Here is a 21,057-nt window from a genome sequence, read left to right on the forward strand (position 1 = left end):
TTCTATGATTCTATGGTTCTATGATTCTATGATTCTATGGTTCTATGGTTCTATAACCCGCAGCCTCTCTCCAAGCATCTATCACCAATGAGATGGGCCACTGCTCACTGCTCTAAGTCTGTGATAAGTGAGTTATGGACAGGCTGACCAGGGAGATGGATGAGAGAGGATTGCCTGTACCTGTGTTCTGAAAAGCTCCCTGCTATCCTGCGTTGCTCTACTGCCTCTTCCCATTTAGGTCTTGCAGTTTTCATTTCCAGCATTTGAGGAACTCATTCAACGTATGAGTTGAGTAACATTGCGTAAGGTGAGGGTTGAATGCAGCTTAGCATAAAATCTAACCGAAAATGTGTTATCTGGGGACTCATTTCCAGTTTGCCATGGATAATCCTTTTGACCAAAGCACTCAGTTGGAAACCTTCAGGCTGGCCAAGTGAATCCGTAGCCAGTGCCTCAGAAAACTGTGGCTCTGTGTGGTCTGGAGGCTGGAACTTGGTGATTCTTGAGGTGCCTTCCAACCCAAGTCATCCAGTGATTCTATGATTTATGTATGTTTAACTATTTCAGGACAATATTTCTTGTAGAGAAAGTGGAACTGCTCATCTCCTACTTCAGGTCTTTTTCACGTCACGCTTTCTATTTAATATGTATTCCACTCTATTTGGACTTGCTGTACTTGTTGCAAATTAACTACTTTAAGAAAAAATATTAAAAAAGCATTTGTCATGTTTAATTATAGAAGTAAATAGGAGCTGCAGGGGGCCTTGAGTTAATTTTGTACTGCTGTTAAATGATACCTCAAAACACAAACGTGGATGTGCTATGGTCTTTGAGGAAAATAGGCAGCACCAGGCTGGGTTTCCTTGTCAGATAAAGTAGTTAATTGTCATAAAGTTGATCCAACATACGGCTTTGTGGAGCACTATGCACTCTTTAAGAATGGTTCTTCATGAATGATGTGAAAAGGTACAATGAAAAAACTGTCTTAACTGCTTGCAATTCCTTAAGATCTATCAAGTATATACTTAAGATACTCTTGAAGCATTCTGATCCTTTGAGATAAAGCCACGTTTCAGCATAGGGAGGTCGAGCTGAGGGGGAAGGCACTGGAGGACAGTTCATGGGCCAGCTGAACTGAGGTACTCTCCCTGGTTGTTCACTTGAACAATGCTTTAGTCGTTTGTGCACTCATTTCTTGGCTTCAAACACTGTTACTGTATTATACTTGGAGTTAAGGTTGGAGTGAGGTGTTGCACTCAGCAAATTTCTCCTAATAGCGTAATAGTCACGGTGATTCACAGAGAGCTGTCATGTTGGAAACTCAGATATTGCAGGACTTGATGGCATATTTCCACTTACTGAACGTGACAGCTGATACTGAAACGTAGGAAGATGCCATCAGTCCATGCTGACTAAAGCACGAGCGTAAATAATGTTCACGTTTCCATCAGCACAATTCAGGGGTAATTTAGAGCAGCAGAGCAGCCTGTTTAGTTACCATGACGAAGGAGAGGTGGATTCTGACTTCCAGTTTTGCCACCCTTGGACGATGCTCAATCTGGGTTCTTCCTTTTCGCTTCAGTAAAATAAACATTCATCAAAAGATCTGTAGGTGCTTGGAGGAAACCATTTGTGTAAAAGATACGTGGTAGAATTTCTAATAGCAGCGATTCATGTAACTGTGGTCTCCAGAACCAACCCAAAGGCATTTCATTTTAAATAGGGCCTGCAGTGCTTAATCCACCTCCCAGTTCGGTTCATCCCCTCTGTGGTTTCAACTGAGGTGGTGGAATTCTCCACTTCTTTCCCCAAATTCCTAATTATGTCCCCCTGTATTTGTGTGCCCGTGGTGCATTTCAGAGATGGCAAATGTGAATCTTCCATCCTGCAGAACACGAGACCATGAGAAAGTTCAGAATCCAGTTTGTCCCTTCCATACACACTGAAGTTGGTCTCACTTGTTGATTCCCTGGCACAAGATTGGAGCCCTGCTGCTGGTTAAGAGACTGTTTCAGGTTTCCCAGCCCAGTGGGTTCCACTTGTAATTTGCTCACGTTAATGAACTAGTTAATGAACAGTATCGATAGACGGTGGTACAACACTTCAGAACTAAGTGTTGGTCCTTGGGTGTTCTTAGAAAGAAGGAAGCTGCACACCCCTTGGGCTGCAGACTTCTCAGCAGCGTGGGGCTTAGTCACATTGACTTTGCATATCCACACTAACAGAGATGTCATAGGGTGAGTGATACAAACACCTGAAGTCACTCAGGCAGTGGCACGCAGAACATTCAGTTTCTTTTCTGCTCTCTGCTGTCCAAACTCTGGGTTTTTGGGGTTTTTTTTCCCTTTTTGTTGAACAGAAGCAGACTTAAAGGATGGAGCAGGGAGCTGCAAGAGAGGAGGAAGTGAGAAAAGAAGGCTTGATAGAGTTCTATGATTCCTTCAAGGACATGTTTGAGTTCTTCTGTAAGAACACCACCATCCACGGCACCATCCGCCTCGTGTGCTCCAGCAGCAATAAGATGAAGACAGCTTTCTGGACGCTGCTCTTTCTTGCCAGTTTTGGCATGCTGTACTGGCAATTTGCACTCATGTTCAGCCAATACTGGGCCTACCCCGTTGTCCTGACCATGTCGATGCATTCGGAGGCCAAGATGTTTCCAGCAATTACCATCTGCAACCTGGATCCATACAGGTAACCCGAGCTTCCCCTTGGCTGCAGCCCTGTCCTTTGCTACAAGGGCCCAGAGATGGTTGCAGCAGACTGAATCTGGAGAAGGTTGAAGGTTGATGATTTGGGTGGGCAGTAGGAAGAGCTCATGAGATGGAGAAGGACTGTTGTTCGAAGCCAGGTTGGATGGGGCCCTGGGCAGCCTGATCTGCTGGTTGGCAGCCCTGCCCATGGCAGGGGGCTGAAGCTCAATGATCCCCCTCTAACTTAAGCCATTCTGGGATTCGATTCCACCATTCTATTTACAAACTGGTTTTCAGACCAGATCTTGTTTGTAATTGTGCAACAGTTTATCTCATGCACTGGTTCAGGATCAGAACTCTGCCTTGCTGCCTGCTTTGAGTGCTCCCTGATTTTGTGCTCTGATAAAAACAGCCTATCCCCAAAACACACAGCTACTGCATGCATTTGTCCACAGCTCAAGCACAGCGCACTGGAGTGATGCATGCTAAGATTCTGCCTGCTCGTTTGTTCAGACAAATGGCTTTAAGGAAGCAATAAAACTTCCATTGAAGCCTGTGTGACTGTGCTCGCCAAGCACAGCTCACACAGTTGTGGTGACTTATCAAGGGGTTTTAAATTACATGGTGAGGGAATTATGTAATTTCCTCAAAATAATTATATAATTGGCTGTCAGGAAGGCCTGTTTGTGCAGCTGGTTTGCCTAAGAGACACGTGGATATTCACGACGCGCCGATATCTCTTGCCCTTACAGATTTGATCTGGTTAGCGAGCACTTGGTTCAGTTGGATCGCATGGCAGAGAAATCTGTTAGTGTTCTGTATGGCATCAACACGTCTGCCAGCTTATTCCATGTCAACGAGAAGAGCGTCCACATGAGAGACTTGCCAAGCACAGGCAATCACAACAGATCCAGCTTCAAACTGAGCCCAAACTTCTCTCTACTGAGAACAACTGAGTTCAATAATAGGACAGGGAAGAGACAGTCTCTTGTGGGCTTCCGACTGGTAAGTGTGGGTCCTTTTGGGGATGCGAACCTGTCCCCGTGGAGCTAGGGCCCCACCTGAGCAAGGAAAGAATCATAGCATCATAGGATCATGGCTGTGCTGAATGCCTTCCTCTCTTCTTCTCTCTCAGTGCAATGCCACAGGTGGGAATTGCTTCTACAAGACCTATTCGTCTGGGATGGATGCAGTCCTTGAGTGGTACAGGTTTCACTACATGAACATCATGTCTCAACAGCCGGTTATAATCAACATTTCTGATCATGAAGAGAAGATAGAAGACATGGTCTACTCCTGTCAGTACGATGGGGAGCCCTGCAGGCCCAGGTACTCTACTGCCTCAGATACTAATGAAGATCTCAGCAAAACTCAATGGCTTGGGAGTCTGAAACTGAGCCTCCATCTGACATAGCGCAAAGCTGACTGGAATCTCTCTTTGTTTCAGTGACTATGTTCACTTTCACCACCCAGTCTTTGGAAGCTGCTATACTTTTAACAGCAAAGGAACAGACTCCTTCTGGACAGCAACAAAACCAGGAATTCCTTATGGTATGTTATTTGGTAAGGGTGGGAAGAAGACGTGCAATAGTTACCTGACCATCCCCCAGGTGTCTAAGGAACACCAGTGCCTCTTCTGTGAGCTAGGAGAGCAGTTCCATCAGTGCTGAGAATTCGAGACACGATGACATTCCTATTTTGACCCCAAATAAGTTGCGTTAAGCTTCCCTCTTCTTTGTCTTGCAGGACTTTCCCTTATCCTGAGAGCAGAGCAGAAGGATCACATCCCACTCCTGTCTACAGTAGCAGGTGTGAAAGTGATGATACACAACCACAACCAGACACCATTCCTCGAGCATGAAGGCTTTGACATCCGACCAGGCATTGCCACCACCATTGGCATCCAGCAGGTTGGCTGCTGGCTTGAGAGCTGTCTCTTCCTTCTGATGTCCTTTACGTGGTGCTCCATCCAGACAAGTTTAGATGACAATGGCTAGGGCCATCAATTAAAGCTGCTAATCACTCGGGCCTTTCTTCTGTGTCCACAGGACAAGGTGAATCGCCTGGGTGGCAATTATGGGAAATGCACAACAGACGGCAGTGATGTGAAAGTTAAACTCCTCTACAACTCCTACACCCTGCAGGTATTGTCATTGTGGCTGGCCAAGGTCCCCATGTATTCAGCAAACAATTCATACCTTACTCTCCAGAGAGCTTTTACTAAAGATCTGAGCACTGGGGAATTGATGGTTTATCCGTTCTTTTGCGCCTTATTTTTTCCAGGCTTGTCTGCATTCCTGCTTTCAGCACATAATGGTTCAAAAATGTGGCTGTGGGTATTACTACTACCCTCTGCCTCCTGGGGCTGAGTACTGCAACTACAACAAGCAGCCTGCGTGGGGTAAGGGAAAACATGCTGTCCTGTCCCCCTCAGCAGGGAGCACCTTCCCAGAACAGACACTGGCTATATATGTGCCTCCTTTGATTGCTGCCCTTCTGCTTTGTGCTTCAGCCTGTTTGCTCACACCACTGAATCCATCCAGACTGGCAGATGTCTGTCTGTCTGCGTGTTTGCACTGATATCAAGTTGGAGCATGAGAAACTGTGATGCTATCAAGCATCACCATGTTCTTAAGGCAGGATCTGTCTGAGGGGATGCTGTGTGTCTGGGCTGATGAAGATTGGGCAGAGGTTTGGGGAGTGTTCCATTTGCTCACTTTCCATTCCCTGAGTGCGTTTCACTTCCACCAGGGCACTGCTTTTACCAGCTGTACAGCAGGCTCAGGAATCACCACCTGAATTGCTTTGACCAGTGCCCCAAGCCTTGCAGGTAGGTCATGGAAGTAGGGCACGATCAATGCCAGCTTTCAAAATGGAAGGAGATGCTTTGAAAGCAAAGTATCATAGAATCATGGAGTGGCTCGAGTTGGAAAGGACCCTTAAAGGTCATCTAGTCCAACTCCCCTGCAGTGAGCAGGGATGTGTCTTGTTTCTGGACACTGTGCCCAGAGTCACAGTGATTGCAGTCTCCATTTTTGTCCTAACAGGGAGTCGCTGTACAAGGTGTCTGCTGGGACAGCCAAATGGCCATCGGAGAAGTCTCAGGTAGTCCAGGCAGCCAACTGTGGGGTTTACAGGTGGAATTGTATCCATGTAGCTATGGGAACATTGAAAATAAAAACAAAGACTAAGGCAACAGCAATGAAACAGGCAAATAAAGCAAATTGGTCCCAAACCTGAGCACAGGGGAAGGACTCCATAGCTGAGATGCCAGACTGAGATTCTGGAGAGGCACATTCTGTTCCAGCTCTAATCCAAACCTCCTTGTGACCCAAAACAATGCAAGCCACTGCCTGAGCTCCCACCTACAAAATGGCATTAATAACTTTCTGCTTCCAGCGGGTGCTGTGGTGCAGTAACTCACATGTCACTGTGTCTGAGGTCCTGCAATGGAAGCTCTGTGAGTCAAGAGATGACCTTTATAAAATATTAAATTATATTGAGTATATATATATATACTCAAATATTAAATATTTGAGTAATGAAACTCAAAGTCAGGGTTGTCACTAACATGCATGTATGTGCTGCAGGACTGGATCCGCCAAGCTCTCAGGCATCAGAATGGATATAATTCTACGAGCAACAGGTTAGTTACCAAGAAAAAATACAGCTCTTGAACTATGGATTGACTTTGTCTTTGTAGAACTTGTAAATGTTGCACTAGAATGGAGGGCAAGAGAAGAATATACACGGTCACGCAAAAAACACCCCATCTTTCCTCAGCACGCTGTAAGATGGGCACTTCTGCAGCCCTTTTCTGACTTAATTTTCCAAGCTCGTATTAAATGCACTCAGGAGGAAAACTTGAGTGAATGGGGGGCCCTGCTGCTGAGCAATCAGAGTGTGAAATCGAGAGAAGAAGGCCAGCAGAGCCTTCCTTCAGGTGTAGGACATGTGGGCACCTTCCTGACTGCTCCTTTTCTCCAATGCAGGAAGGACATTGCCAAGGTGACCATCTACTACAAGCAGCTGAACTACCAGTCTCTGAATGAGTCTCCTTTGCTCTCGGTAAGGTTGCTGTAGATGAGCTCTCATTAATTACAGAGTGCTGTGTGTGGTCAGAGGGAGGGCTGTCCCCCAGTATGGGCTGGAATTATTCTTCCTTAGGAATTGGCTTCTAAATGCCATAGTTTACACAGACACACACAGTTAGTTCCCAGATGACGAACAGATAACTGACCTGCTGGTAGTGTGCAATGATTTTGTGCTTGGTAAACATAGTGCTTTGATTTGTTCCACAGGATAATCTGCTTCTGTCCAGCATGGGAAGCCAATGGAGTCTGTGGTTTGGATCCTCGGTGCTGTCTGTAGTTGAAATGTTAGAGCTGCTCATAGATACATTGGTGTTGTCTCTCCTCTTCTGCTACCAAAGGTTCAGATCAAAGACACTAAAGGTAGCTCGTGCCCCCTCCATCCCTAGTGTGAGCCTGACCCTAGAAAGCTACCGTGTTGTGCAGGAGGCTGGAAAAGGCTCTGCTTCAGGAGTGCCTAAGGCCACAGCCAGCAGCAGTGACCCACATCCTGCCCAGCTCTCCAGCAAGGCAATACCAGAGCTCTGCCCAGACGTGGTGTTGAATGGCTTCAGGTACATGAAGGACAGCTGTCTGGAAGGAGAACGAAGTCTCTAAGAACGTGTGTGCGGCACAGAGCCATCAGAAGGGCTGCATCATGAGCACAGGAATCACACTGTGTCCCTCTGCTCCTAATGAACATCCAGGGAGGTGAGCACCGTATGCAGTCCTCCTGACCTCCTAAAAGCCCATTCATGGCTTTTAACTTTTAAACCCTTGCAAGGAAACCACCCTGTGGTGTCAGATAGGCCCATCTGCATTTCATATACACTTGAGAGAAAAGTCAGCCTACTGTTGACGGGGGGGACGTCCAACAGGGGCAAAGGAGTGCACGATCCCCATGGTCAGGGATGACAATTTGCCATAGGCTGCTCTGATCACAGCTCTGTCCTTTGCTTACCACCATTGCACATAGAGGACCACGCACAGAATGCTTCAGCCTGGATTATTTCAAGTGGGACTCGCTGTCTCAGAGGAGAGGAATGGGAAGAAATAGGGCTGATCAATTTTTTCTGCCACAGAAGAAGAGTCTGAGCTACCGAGATTAAAACAGCGCTGCGTTTTCAGTGCAGCCCATTTGTAGGGGTGTTTTAATGTTAATATTTGACAGTAACTTACATGTACATAAAATAACATATTTATTTTTGATGGCAGTGTCGGCATAGGTTTTAATCCGTTACAATTGTTATGACTTTCTGCAGAAGAATTGTGAAGAAAGCACTGAGCTTTGTTTTCTAACTTATTTTTGTAATAATAAAACGCTCTGAGCGCAGACCATGGCTGCAAATTGAGTTTGATTTTGCTTTGCTTCCACCCTATATTTGGGTTTATTACCATAGAGTCACTTGGAAGGGAAACAAATGCTTCCTTCTGTTTTTGGGGGCTCTGGAAAAGTCAGTTTGGGGATGAGGGAGAACAGGGCATGGGATTGCATTGCCTGGATGTCAGCCTTGGAGCAAGAGGGATGTGGCAACAACGCAGGGCAGGGATCTGTCAGCTCGAGCTGTGCACGTGCAGTCGCAGAACAAGCGGTGTTGCAAGGCAGAAAGGAGCTGCACACGCTGCGTGAGTGGGAAGGAAGGGTGATGAGCCACAAGGCCAGCGCAGCCAAGGCTGTGGGGTTCAAGATGGGAGGCAAATCTGCTTCCCATCTGCTTAGGCTGCCTTTCATAGAATCAAACAGTGGTTCGGAGGTAGCAGGAGCAATAGCAGCAGCCTCCAGCCCGAAGGCAGCTTGGAGCAACCTTCTCAGAGGGCGTGGGCCAGATTAGCAGCTGCCTCTGTATGACAGAACATTCCCATCGTCTGCTGCAGTTGAGCAATAATCAGCCGTGCAGATTCTTCGTTAGGGTCATACCTTGGTGCTGTGATGTCACCCCTGGGCTGCCTGCTGAAGGCAAAGGGTTCGGCCGCCGCTCTGGGACAAAACCTCCCTCAGTGCAGGAAAGGTTTCAGAATTACGCTGTAATTCCAGAGATAATTAGGCACCCACATCCCCTCTGTGCTGTACGTTCACTGCTCGGTGTTCCGGGACAACTTCTGCTGCAGACTGAGCTCATTTTCACCTGAAGATGAACCCACGTAGCCACCGGGGAAGAGATAAGGGAAAGATCCCAGGCATTCAGCCGCAGAGGTGCAGCTGCCTCGAGGCTCCCACAGAGACCCTGAGCCCTTTACTTGTCCTGGGAAGCAACTGAGAGGGCAGACCCACAGCTGAGAGCTGCACGGCTGTGGGCACTCAGCATGAGTGCTTAATGGCACTGTGATATGGGGTGATGCCTGCAGGATGCTGAGAGTTCCCGTGGAGCACAGGGGCTCCTTGCACAGGGCAGCCATCAGCAGAGAGCTTGTAACAGAGCATAATAGATCAGGGGGCTCTGAAGGGATATGAACTGAGGGGTGATGTGAGCCCGTCACCTCTATCCCATCCTGGAATCACAATATCATGAGACAGTGGCACAGAAACCCAACAGAAAGGCACTGCGGGGTCCTAGGAGGCCACAAGGGCACTCTGGGAAGCATTTGGGGCATCCCGAAGCACATTGATGAGCTCTGTGAGCCAACCAGGATGCCCTAGAGTACACTGAGTGGTCCTTGGGGGCTTCTAGGGATCCGCAGGGCACACTGGAAAGCACTGGGAAGTCACTGGGGTGCCCTAGAGTACAATGGGGGGTGATGGAATGCCTCAAGGCCATTCTGGAAAGCCTCTGGGGCATCTTAGATCACATTGAGGAGCTCAGGGAGCGCTCTAGGGTGCTCCGTGGTACAGTGCGGGCATCCTGGGAGGGCTCGTGGGCGTCCAAGGGAGAGCAGACAAGCTCTGGGCGTACGCTGCTGTCCCCGAGACTTCATGGGCAGGCTGCGAGGATCACTGAAAGCTTTTAGGGCGTCCAAGGGCAACCTGGAGTCTAAAGGTCCGTGCGGCCGTGACCTCGGGTGCTCCCGCGCCTTCTGCTGCCCCCTGCTGGACGCCTTGCGGTACTACAGGCGCGGCCACACTGCGGTGCCACGGAGAGCCGTGCCGCAAAGCATGCTGGGAGCTCCCGCGCCGCCGGATTTCCTGGCGGCCATGTTGGGTGTGGCGGTTTGTTAGTTCCGAGTGGCTACGTTGAGTGTGGGGATCTGTTGTTTTGTAGCGGCCATGTTGGGCGTGGCTACCTCTTACTTCCGGGCAGCCATGTTGGGTGTGGCGTTATCCAGTTGAGTCAGCCATGGTGGTGAATGGAGAGAGAAGTTCGGGTTTTCAGGCTTTTTTTTTTTTTTAGGGTTTGAAATTCTTACTCTTTTTTGTTAGGATTTAAGGCTTTGGGCTTTTCACACTGAGGAGCTCTGGGAGCAGAGTGAGGAGCCCTGAGGGTACAGTGGTTCATGTAGCATTTGCTTCACTGCCAACAGATCGAAGCTGTGGGTCACAGGAAAAGTAAAACAGGTTAAAAAGGGACAGATGGCGTTTCAGATCCAGTTAATGCAGGCAACAAGGCAAGAAAACCCAGGTGAATAAATAAAGCCAGAGAAAGAGGAGGGGAGGAGTTCATCTAGGTTTTTATTAACAGTGTTTCAAGAGACAGAAGAAGAAAAAGGAGGAAAAAAAGGCAGACATCACAGCAACAGCTTTAAAATGGTACAAAGATAACAACATACAGAATATCTGGTTCCATAGTTACAGTCGGTACAGGCTGTGTGGAAGAAGAGGGGGGGGGGGGGATTAAAAAACGTGGTCCAAAGTGTTACTGGCAGCAGGCAGGTGAGGGGTTAACAAGTGATGTGTATTTACAGCAGGCGCCAGCCCTGGAGCGAAGGCTTTAGGCTCAGAAGGAGATTTGGCCACCAAGAGGCCAGCTGAGCTCGCCTGCCTTCCTCCAGGATGGGGAATCCACACCAACGCTCGTGTGCTCCTATCCCACCTCCACCCCTTGCTTGCTCTCCATAACCATTCTGTCTCCCCACTAATGCTGGCTGTACAGCTCCCAAAGGCTGCATCTCAGCCCAGCTCCCTTCCAAGGCAGAGGAACCCGCAGGCAGACTGCGATACGAATCATCATCCTATGGAAGCAGCACTCTATAGTTTGGAATCTCAAAGCAAAGCGTTCTTACAACTTCCCACTCTCCTTTCTCCTGCTCGGTCCCTCCTTCCCCACCTCTTCACCTAACAGCACCAAATGCTCTCTCTCTCTCACACACACACACACACACAGACGTTTGCCCTCAGCAATCCTGTGGTTTAAATATCACATTGAAGCCGTTCATTCTGGTTTGTCTTTGGTTGAAAGCAATAATGCTCGGGCAGTGAGCGGGAGGTGGGACAAAGGCAGCCCAGCAGCTGATAGCTGCGTTAGGCCACTGGACAGCCACATGTCAGTGCATCACTTTAGGAGGTCCTGTTGTACTTTTGCATAATAAGAGCCCCTTGGGGCTATGCTGAGCTGTTACTGATCTGTTTTACGCTGATGGCAGTCTCAGCTTGCCAAATCTTTTCTCCTTTAAGAACATCAGTTCTTCCTGTTCCGTGTTTTGCCTTGAGACTGCTCGAAGGAACTGCATATTGCAGAGACCGTGATATCAAAAACACCTGAGGCAAGCCCAGATGACACATGGATCACAAGGGGGATCATCTCAACTTGCCAGCAACTTGAAGTTGTCCCACGTGGAATGGGTGATATGCCAGACCCCTCAAATTGAAACCTAGGTTATGCTTCCGGACACCTGGTTCCAGGGTTTGGGTCAACTCAAAAGCTGGTACAGGTTTCTAAATATTCAAAAACACAGGAGATGACAGAATCTGCAGGTTTCAGTCCGTCTGTGTTTGGAGAACGCCTGGCATGTTGCTTTCTAGACAAAGGCAAAGCTTCTCATGTGAAGCGTGGGTGCAAATCACTGTCACAGAGATACTGAACGCACTCTTCGAGATTAAAGGAAGAACGAGAAGAGTCGTTTTTTGGCATGAAATATTTCAAATGTGATTGTACAACACCAATACAGCTGTACTTGAACTGAAAGAAGATGAGTGTTCATGTCTAACCTTCCCTTGAGCCTGGCTGGCCGCTCGTTTTGCTGAAAACAAACTTGTTTTGTACAACTTTCCCACTCCATGCATCTAGGCACACGCACACACACACACACCCCAATCCAAGAAAGCAAATAAACACAGAAAACATTGAGAAGTGCCTCCTTAACATTATTTTCCTGGAGAACCTTTTTTGTTTGTTTGTTTTAGAAACCGCAGGACGTACTGAAGTGTTTGGTTATATTACAAACTAGAGGCATTGAATGCCTCACCATCTGTGTAATGAAAATAGAAGAGAAAGGGGGGGTTGGGGAGAAAGGAAAATGGTAGGGAAAATAGGCAGGATTTGAAAAATATTCCCTAACACTGCTACAAAAAAATCCTGACGTTAAATACAGACAAACTGTATTGAATAAAAATTGCACTAGTCCTCTGGGCACATCAATAATAAATTAAATACTTAACAATTTCACTGATTAAAAAAAAAAGACAGCACAAAACCCATAACAAAAGAACATAAACCCCCCCAATACTGTATGTAGGAAAAGTGCACAAAGTCGCTTTATACATTGAATCTAAATAAAGTACCAATACATGTTAAATAAATTGTCTTGCAAGACACTGCTTTTTGCATCAGTATTTACATATGCTTTAACTTCATGTACTTCAGCAGTGAGTCTGAGCTTCATTGGACCTACCTGTACATGATTTCTGTCTTGTTCTTATGAGTCGCTAATGCTGACTGTGAAATAAAATGACCCAAAAATGGAAGCCACATCTCCGGTCCTCATCGGCTTACAGAAAGGTCAGTCCTATTTCTGACTTCTCATAAAAAGCTGGAAAACCAACTGGGGTGCTGTTAAGTTGTTGTGCATGTGAGAAACGTTGCTAGATGATAACCGTGCTGAAATTCATCTACAGAGCAGGACCACGGTGGTGGTGAAATGTGGATTCTGCTTTTACCATCTCTGAAGTACCCTGAAAGATGCCAGCTTTGATGCAGTGCGGTCTCCTTCTTCAAGAAAAGAGCACAACTTGGGGAGACCACTTCAGCTCTAACATCTAAACTGATGCAGATCAGCATAAGATGGGATCGAAGAGGATTAATTAGAGGTCTCTCAATTCCTAACCCCAGCAGCAGAGGCAGTTTTTGGCTGCACGCTGGTTCCTGTCCTGCTCTGAGCATTGAAGTGCTGGTTGGGCACAGTCTTGCTGAAGGCTGGCTGCAAAACCAGCAGGCTCAGCTCACAAGAAGGGTGTCCAATGGGGACCAAATCCAGCAGCAGTGAGCTGAGTACAAAGCACTCGGAACACGTGGAGCGATGGAAGCGGATGGGGCTAAGCTCATGAATTGTGTTATTTAGGGAAGGAAGAAAAGCCCTGGGGCCAGATTCCCCCTTACTACCATTCTGCAGCAGGCTCAGTGTGTTCACTAGGACTATTTCAGGTTCACGACACAGCTGGGGCTGTGGCACTGGGCATCTCCCAGCTCCAAAGGGAACGGGAATGAGAAAACCCCAAGATGGACTTCAAGCCACAGATTGCACAGACAGAAAACTGTGCCCTGTCTGAAGCAGAACGTGGGACAGCACCTTCCTAAGGAAGCAGGGACTCTCCCTGGAACTGAGGAGATGGCTGCCAGAGCCTGAGCTTCTTGATTTTTCCACCTTCAGACAAATGGGTGGAGTTGAGGTGCAGCTGGTTCAGTCTCTGAGGGCACCATCTCAAGTGGAGAGCTGGTTGTTCTCCTGAGGACAGACCAATGCCCTTAGAAATAAACCTGCAAGGACTGAACCCACCAAGGGCCGCAGCAAGACAGCAGCCAGTTTGCAAAGAAAGGAAAGAAGTCAAAGGTATCGGATGAAAAATAGTGTGATTGTGTATCACTGCGGATGTAATGCAGGAGGATGGGGAACTCTGCCTGGTATTTTGCGTTCCTCATGAGATCCAGACCCCCTCAGGATCCCAAAAGTATCTGTAAGGCACTATGGCCCAACACCTAGCAGCCTAGGTGCCCAGGCAGGCTAAATATCAACTGTGGGTTGCCACCACGAGTCCCGAAACACACTGATGTCTACAGCAGTTTGAGGGCATGCTGAAGTGGCTCCTACAGGAGCACTTGGCTTACAGGAGCACGTCTCAGCTTGGCATCCAAATTCCCAGCCAGAGGACAATCTATCAGTGGTACACGTGTTCTGTATGTCCATTGGAGACAGCACCTCTGCGCAGCTAATGCAGAATGATCCCCAGAACACAGACCATAAACATTAGCAACAAAGTGCTCCGAGTCAAAACACATTCCCACTCCAGCAAAGAATAACACCAGAAAGGAAAGAAACCAGAAGAAGATTGTGCTGGCCACTGGATCAGGGAAACTCAAAAGTCCCTGGGCCAGCTGCTGAGATGCCCTACTCACATGCTTCAGCATGCGGGGTGAGCACAGAGGGATACACATGCAGGTAGAAGTCTCCTTCACAGAGATACAAAGTCAGAAATCCGGTGACTAGGAAACAAACCAAACCAAATGGCATCGTGCAGACAGCCGTTTTGGCACTGGGAGTTGGACTTGGCTTTTCTTCCCTGACACAAAAGCCCATCGCCAGCGACAAGCTTCTCCCAGCCTCAAAAGATTAGCATCGCTGCTTCCTACCACTGTGCAGACTGCATCTTGGTCCAGGAAGCAGGTGAGCTATGGCTTTGACCAGCTAACCACCAAGGCCAATAAAAGGGGAGCGTGGCTAGTAATAGTCCTGAGAGCAAGTAAGGTGGGCAGCCATCGCTCTCAATTCTACCCCTTCTCTTTTGCCTTCTGGAGCGAAGAATTTACCCCAAGAAACACCACGTTCCCAACTTAAGAGGTCACGTCTGAGTTTTCTAAACTGGTCCCAGCAGCTCGCAGATGCTGCAGACTCCCAGGAGAAAGCAGGCTGCTGGGCACACTGCCAGGAGAGGGCTCCCCATCAGAATCCCTTCCAAACAAATGGTTCAGACAAGAATTCAGCACGCGGTGACTGCACTGAAGGAGAGACACGACAGGTTCGTCTGACCGTATTGTTGGTGGGCTTCTCCTGGTGATAGAGGGTTTCCTTTTCTTCTTTCCCTTTTTTTTTTTTTTTTTTTTTTTTTTGTGTTTTTTTTTTTTCCTCTTTATTTAACGCTAAACTCATCTCCCATACTTTTCACACACTCAAATCCACACGTCATGGTCTGTGGTTATGCCCCAAGAGTCTCCTACACAAAATCAACCATCCAGTAGTCAAGTATGAGAACTTCACACTAAGAGGAAAGACCCCATTCCTTCCTGCGTGCATTTCAACCCATATGCTCAGGCATCAAAAACAGACCAATCTGCTAGAAACACCAGTATACCAAGGATGGGGCTCTTGGGGCTTCCAAAAATCCAGCCCCATTTCAAGACAGCAAAAGGGGAGGTGGGGAAGTTGTCACTAACACTCATCTATATTAAGGCTGATGAACTCCTGTATACACTTCTTGTACTGGAGCTCAGTGGGGCTGTTGCTGGGATATTGACCTGGCTGTCCAAAGGGGCCCTCTGCTTCTCGCATTTCCTCATTCATTCGAGCCAGACGCAGCCTAGAGTGAAACAGGGAAAGCAAAGGGAGAAATGTTTAGTTACTTCTTCCTCCTGGTTATCCACAAGCAGCATTTCCACCTACAGGGAAGGTCCAGGCTGCACTTACAAGGTAACAATGTCTGCGTTGGCTGCCTGGACTGCAATACTGAGCGGGTCCTGCCCGTCACTGTCCACTGCGTGCTGGTTTGCCCCTCGCTTGAGGAACAAGCAGACCTGGCTGCACAAGAGAAAGGAAAGCCCATCAACAGAAATCCCACCTTCACAGGGCAGATTGCCTTCTTAACCACCGTTTGGGATGAAGATCCACCCAAAGCCCAGCTCTTTTGCCCACCTCAGGGTGATGGAGCAAATCAGAGCAGCGTGCAAAGGACTCACCCAGTATGTCCCATGTATGTGGCATGATGCAAGGGAGCCCGGCCTCTGCTATCTTTTTGGTTAACGTCTGCCCCATTCTGCAGCAGGAATTCACAGGCTATCAAGGAGCCCTGGCAAGGTAAAGGGGAATTTCTCAATAAATCCTGCCAGCAGTACTGAGAGGATGCACAAGCCATACACCACACTGTATGTTGTCAAGCGACCTCCAAATTGGAGCCAAGACCTCCCATTCCCAACCACAGCCTCCCGACCACGAGCACAACGTACCCCCATCACAGCTTGAACCAGAGGAGTTTTGTTTTCATCTTCATCATTCACCCAGTTGACCTCAGCCCCATGTGCCAGGGCTTCTGCCATGAGTGGCAGGTTTCGGGCCTGTGCTGCCTTGTAGATCAACAAGCCAGGATGCAGCTCCCTCAGGTCCTCCAGATCTGATGCCTCCTGTTCAATCTCTGCTTCTCCACTTGACTCCTCTGACACCTCACACTCTGAGGGGCAGGAAAGAGATGGAAAGACGTGACCCAAAAGCCTGGAGTTTCCAATTTGTACGTTTTCTGCAGGTCTTGGCACCAAATAATCATAACCATCCCATCTTCCCAGCTGTTCCCTACCCTACTTCCATCACCAGCCTGTTTGTGACACCCACCTTCCTCTGTCACGCTGTCCACCACAGAGCCAAACACCAGGATATCAGTGCTGCCATCTGTGCTTCCTCCAAGTCCGCTGTCACTGCTCAGACCTGCAGGGCCAACAGAAGAAAAGCCAAGGCCATTTTAATACCCGGGCATTCCAGCACCAGTCAAAGCTGAGACCACAAGGGAAAAGGGCTGTGCAGAGCATCACAAACGCATTGCACCAGGTACTGCTGGCAAGGGAGAGGGAGACTTCTACCCCATTTAGCCCCACTCAGTAAAACTGCCCAAGGAAAAACTGCAAAGCCTTATGGTGTCCATGTCCCCACGTTGCCGTTCATGCAGGGATGCTCCAACACTGCCATGGCACTCTGGACTGTCGAGGACAGCACTTGCTGCAATCCATGAGGGACGCTGTGACGTAGACTGGAGCAGAGCAGCAGCAGAGACAACTTTGCAGCAGGTTGCATAGTGTCATAAGTAAATAAAGACACCCCTTTGCTTTCGCTGTTTATAACATCAGTTTCACTCTGTGCTTTCTCCAGAGCTTTTCAGTTGTTACTGAGGCATTTGCCAATTCGTTGCTCTTGATTACTGACCACGACTGGGCCAGATAATGCCAGTAGAGTGCATCTCAAACCAATCTCTTAAGGCATTGACCATTAGCTCTTTCACCCTTCTGTCTCCTCATGGAGCTTCACGCCTTCCCTGCTTGACTGGTAAAAGCTACAAGGCAGCTGATTTCACACAATAAGCGGTGTCACAAAGAGAAGAAGCCAAGGACATGCAGTGTGTCAGTGGATGAGCAACTTTGTACCTTCTTGAACTCAGATTCAAAAGCAGTCAAGAGGATGAATGAAGGGAAGGAAGAATCAACAAGGAAATTGCCTCTGCAGAACAGGGATGGGGCATCATCTTTGCCCTGCTCCTTAGAAATGCTGGCTGGGTTCTGTGTCCTGCTGCATTTAGCGTGCCAGTGACTGTCAGGGTTCAGGGCATCTATCTTTTATTCATCCCAGAACTGAAGATGTTAAGTGCCCACGATTTACATTTACCTACACTCAAATCACTGTGATTAGAAAGAAAAACAAGCCAGGCAAAGTGTTTCAAAAACATGAGTTGAGCAGTCACAGCAAAGAGTAAGAAGCCTGCAAGAACTGAAGAGCCTTGAAAACCAAAGCAGAACAACAAACCTCAACCTCAGGGCTGCCCAGAGAAACCTTCAAAGCAGCTAAATCTAAGGTACTAAATCAAGAAGGGTGTCTAAATAAATGCTACTGAAATTACAGCTCACAAGTAATACTTGCCCAGCCAAGGCAGATAATGAAGACAGCACAGAAGCTAACAGACCTACGTGCAGACTTCCCACTGCAGTTGCCTGGTGCTGTTGCACTTGTGCCATACTGACCACCACCACTGCTGAGCTTCATTCAGTGCTCCATAGGAGCTAAAGATTAGGACAGTGATGTCCACTAACTGATCCAGAAGAGAATTACATCAACTGTGAGGACAAAGGTCAGTGGGTTGTCTTTCTCCGGTAGTGACATCACCTATGGAAGACACAGACTCACACCAATTTCTGCGGTGCTTGCACAGTCTTGATTCTGGCATCCAGATCCACAAAAGAATCTGAACTGAGCACTTGAGACCCTTCTCAGTTTCAGCAATTGGGAAAGCAAGTCTCTGAAAGCCATCGCACAGCATCTCACTCTGAAGCTAGGCACTCCAACAGCTGTCTGCCAGTGCAGCCAGGACCAAGACACGTCCCAGTGATGCTCAGCCACCAGCCTGACTGGCATCATTCAGAAGAAAGCTGGCTCAAATGTAGTAAAGCCTGACACCCGGAGCACGGATGGGCTCCAGTTGCAAGAAAACACATAACTGCCTCTGCTGCTTGGTTTGGAACAAGTAAAATTTGGGTGTCTCTTTTGCTGCTAGCTGCCAGAGCGTCACCTTACCTCCGTCCAGGAGGAACGGCATACCGCTCCCACCGGGACCAATGCCACTGCCACTCCATGGGCCTCCTGTTAGCGGATGCTGCATAGAGATGTGGCTGGCACCTAGAGGAAGGTGGACGGAATATGAGGGGAGTTTGTCACAAACACAAAAAGAAAAATTGTCCGCAGTAAGACTTGCTTTTAAAAAAAAAAAAAAACCAAAAAAAAAAACCACACCACGGGAAAAATAAAAATAAAAAGCCAAAACTAAAACCAGAAAAAAAGTTGATGGAATGCACAGCCTGGAAGTCAAAACGTGGGGGAAAAAAAACCCCATCTACCAGAATGCGAACACCAAGGACTGACTGGATGGGATATTAAAATTATAAGTGCAATAGAAAGAGCGACGGGTTGGAGTTGTTAGAAGTAATTCCCCATCACTCTTCTCATATATTTACCCAGGATGTTTGTGATTTGGCCAGCTGAATGCCTCTCCAGTGAGGCCAATACCTTGCCTTAAGTCTGGTGCAATGCACATGCCTTAGAAGAGTTGGGAGGTAAAGCTTGCCAGAAGCAGGGCTACCTTCTTTCTTTCTTTGTACTTACTGCGTGGGCCAGAGCCAGCACCAGTGTCAAAGTAGGAGAAGAGAGAGTCCAGTTCATCAGGGCAAAAGAGGGAATCTCGACGGAACTTCCTCTCCAGCGTGGCTGCTGTTTGAGAGAGATTTGGGAACGAGCAGTTAACAACACGCAGATGAATGATGCAAGAGTTCTACAGCCACAATGAAACACGCTGAGCTTTGTGTGTCTCATGCTCTTGGTGCCATAACTGTACCCACACGCACCACCAAAGCACAAGGAGCAGACCACACTGCACAGCAAGTCATTCCAAAGCACTGAGAGCAGCCAGAGCCCTTCTCCAGCAGGGAGGTTCCCACCTGATGACAACATGGCTGGTGATGCGTTGCCCGCTTCGTGGCGGTACTTCCTGCGAGCTGTGGGTGCTTTTGTGGTGCTGTTGTTCCTCTGGCACTTCTTCACACACCAACGTCGAGGTTTCCGCTCGTTCTCTGCCAGAGCCTCTCCACTTGGTAGCTTCTTCAGGAATTTCTTCTCCACGTATTTCACCTTGATCCAGGCTTCCTTGTCCTGCCTAGGAGAAGAACAGCATCAAACCCTGCACAGGGTCACACCGCTCCCCTACAGCAAACAGCTACAGGTAGATGAGGCTGCTCTGGCTCAGCTCCTCAACCCTGCTTTGAGCCCTAAAAACCACTGAGGCCTGAATGAAAAAGGCAGAGTTGCTCCAACCTAAAAACATTTCAAAGCAAAAGCGAGGAGTGCTGAGAGTGGAAGGGGCTGACCCAGGCCACATCACGTCTTCAGTGAGAGTTTGGGCCCTCACCGAATGCCAGCCCTACTGTCTGGCTTCCCGGATTGCTCAGAGTAGAGCTGAGTGTCAGTGGGGTTGTATAACTTTCCTCAAAGCTGGTAGGACCAGTACATGCACTCAAACTCACCTGGAGCTCCCTGCTGTTGGTTTCTTAAGTCCCAGTTCTTCACATTGTGCCTCATAGATCTGATTCATGGTGCTGTTCCCCAGCTCGCACATCAGCTGCAATACAACCAGGACAGAATGAAGTACTCAGGTGAGGAGTTACTCCTGCTACCAGGCACGACTGCCCTCCCTGCCCAGCATTTTCCACATTTTGGTGTTAAAAGCCAACACTCACTTTCAGTAACTCTGGCTCCCAGGAGTCCAGGGTGAGAGATCGGACTTTGGAGCAGTGGACACCTAGACTCCTTCAAAAGGAAGAAAACTGAAATGGTTACAACACCTCAAAAACAGAAATGATTGTAGAAGCTATTGTAGGAATGCTTAAGTGATATAAATCAATCCTGTTACGTTATTCACATTAAAAGCTGTTCTTCTGTACTATTTATCTTTGAATCCTTCCATTCTACTTCCCTTGTCTTTACATCCCTAGTAAGGATTCCCTACTTGAGGTGAACATCATCAATGTTTGATGGCTCATTAGTGTGTGCTGTTGATTGGTGATGCCAGTTTGCTGGCAGGGGCAATGCTCAGAAGTACAGTTATATATAGGTGGAACATGGATAAAACAAGTCAGTAAAATACTCCATAAACAACAAGTGCTAAATACCATCACTGCAGCCAAAATATTACTATTCAGGCTGTCTCCTGGCGTCCTTTGTTCTGGGTTACTCTGCAGCTACCGTAAGGGAACCAGCACTGCAGACCCACAGATGTTCCCACACACAGATGCTGCAGCAAGCAGCTACTTTTGCATCTGTACAAACATTATACACTATACACTCATAACTCAATCTCCACCCTCTTCTAGGAGCTTGCAATCTAAGCATCTCGCTGGCAACACGCTTAGAATACCTGTGGATACCAGAGCACTCAATGCACAGCAGAATGCCCAGGTTGATGCTGGCCCACCGGGGATCTGGCTGACCACAGTCACAGCACTGGTCGTTCCCAGGGATGCTCTGCACTCTTTGCAAGATGGTCTCCCCTTTCACATTGCGGTCCCGTGAGTCGGTAGCAGAATCAATGCTGCTAGTTGATGGGGAAGCAGTTCGGTCCAGTCTCTGCAAGGAACAAAAAGGGACTTAGGATTTGCAAAGCACTGTGGAAGGACCAACATCAGATCTTTGCATTG

At 48.0% G+C, this 21,057-nt stretch overlaps 2 protein-coding genes across 8 annotated transcripts in view; one reads left to right on the forward strand and one right to left on the reverse strand.

Annotated features, from left to right (window-relative positions):
* The first annotated feature begins 2,374 nt into the window (after positions 1 to 2,374).
* On the forward strand, positions 2,375 to 7,381 carry SCNN1D (sodium channel epithelial 1 subunit delta). The gene is made up of 12 exons (XM_042883426.1): positions 2,375 to 2,694; positions 3,446 to 3,698; positions 3,829 to 4,022; positions 4,141 to 4,244; positions 4,440 to 4,603; positions 4,742 to 4,837; positions 4,977 to 5,094; positions 5,445 to 5,523; positions 5,741 to 5,798; positions 6,284 to 6,339; positions 6,686 to 6,761; positions 6,995 to 7,381. The coding sequence occupies exons 1-12, from the start codon at positions 2,375 to 2,377 to the stop codon at positions 7,379 to 7,381; spliced, it is 1,905 nt and encodes a 634-aa protein (XP_042739360.1).
* A 4,597-nt stretch (positions 7,382 to 11,978) lies between these two features.
* The window catches only part of ACAP3 (ArfGAP with coiled-coil, ankyrin repeat and PH domains 3), a 66,227-nt gene continuing 57,148 nt past the window's right edge, over positions 11,979 to 21,057 (reverse strand). For 3 of the 7 annotated variants that reach the window (XM_042883200.1, XM_042883196.1, XM_042883203.1), the window contains 11 exons: positions 20,778 to 20,986; positions 20,101 to 20,170; positions 19,888 to 19,982; positions 19,306 to 19,520; positions 18,974 to 19,078; positions 18,389 to 18,490; positions 16,445 to 16,546; positions 16,066 to 16,286; positions 15,799 to 15,908; positions 15,530 to 15,640; positions 11,979 to 15,422 (listed from right to left, as the gene is read on the reverse strand). In XM_042883200.1, coding sequence (XP_042739134.1) covers positions 15,275 to 15,422; positions 15,530 to 15,640; positions 15,799 to 15,908; positions 16,066 to 16,286; positions 16,445 to 16,546; positions 18,389 to 18,490; positions 18,974 to 19,078; positions 19,306 to 19,520; positions 19,888 to 19,982; positions 20,101 to 20,170; positions 20,778 to 20,986 — 1,488 coding nt within the window. In that variant the 3' untranslated portion in view covers positions 11,979 to 15,274. The remainder of the gene's footprint in view (positions 15,423 to 15,529; positions 15,641 to 15,798; positions 15,909 to 16,065; positions 16,287 to 16,444; positions 16,547 to 18,388; positions 18,491 to 18,973; positions 19,079 to 19,305; positions 19,521 to 19,887; positions 19,983 to 20,100; positions 20,171 to 20,777; positions 20,987 to 21,057) is intronic. The other 4 variants (XM_042883197.1, XM_042883199.1, XM_042883202.1 and 1 more) reach the window with 4 other exon arrangements.

Source organism: Lagopus leucura, unplaced genomic scaffold (genome assembly GCF_019238085.1).
Source record: "Lagopus leucura isolate 7727_CA_CO unplaced genomic scaffold, USGS_WTPT01 Super-Scaffold_100037, whole genome shotgun sequence".
Classification (NCBI taxonomy): domain Eukaryota; kingdom Metazoa; phylum Chordata; class Aves; order Galliformes; family Phasianidae; genus Lagopus; species Lagopus leucura.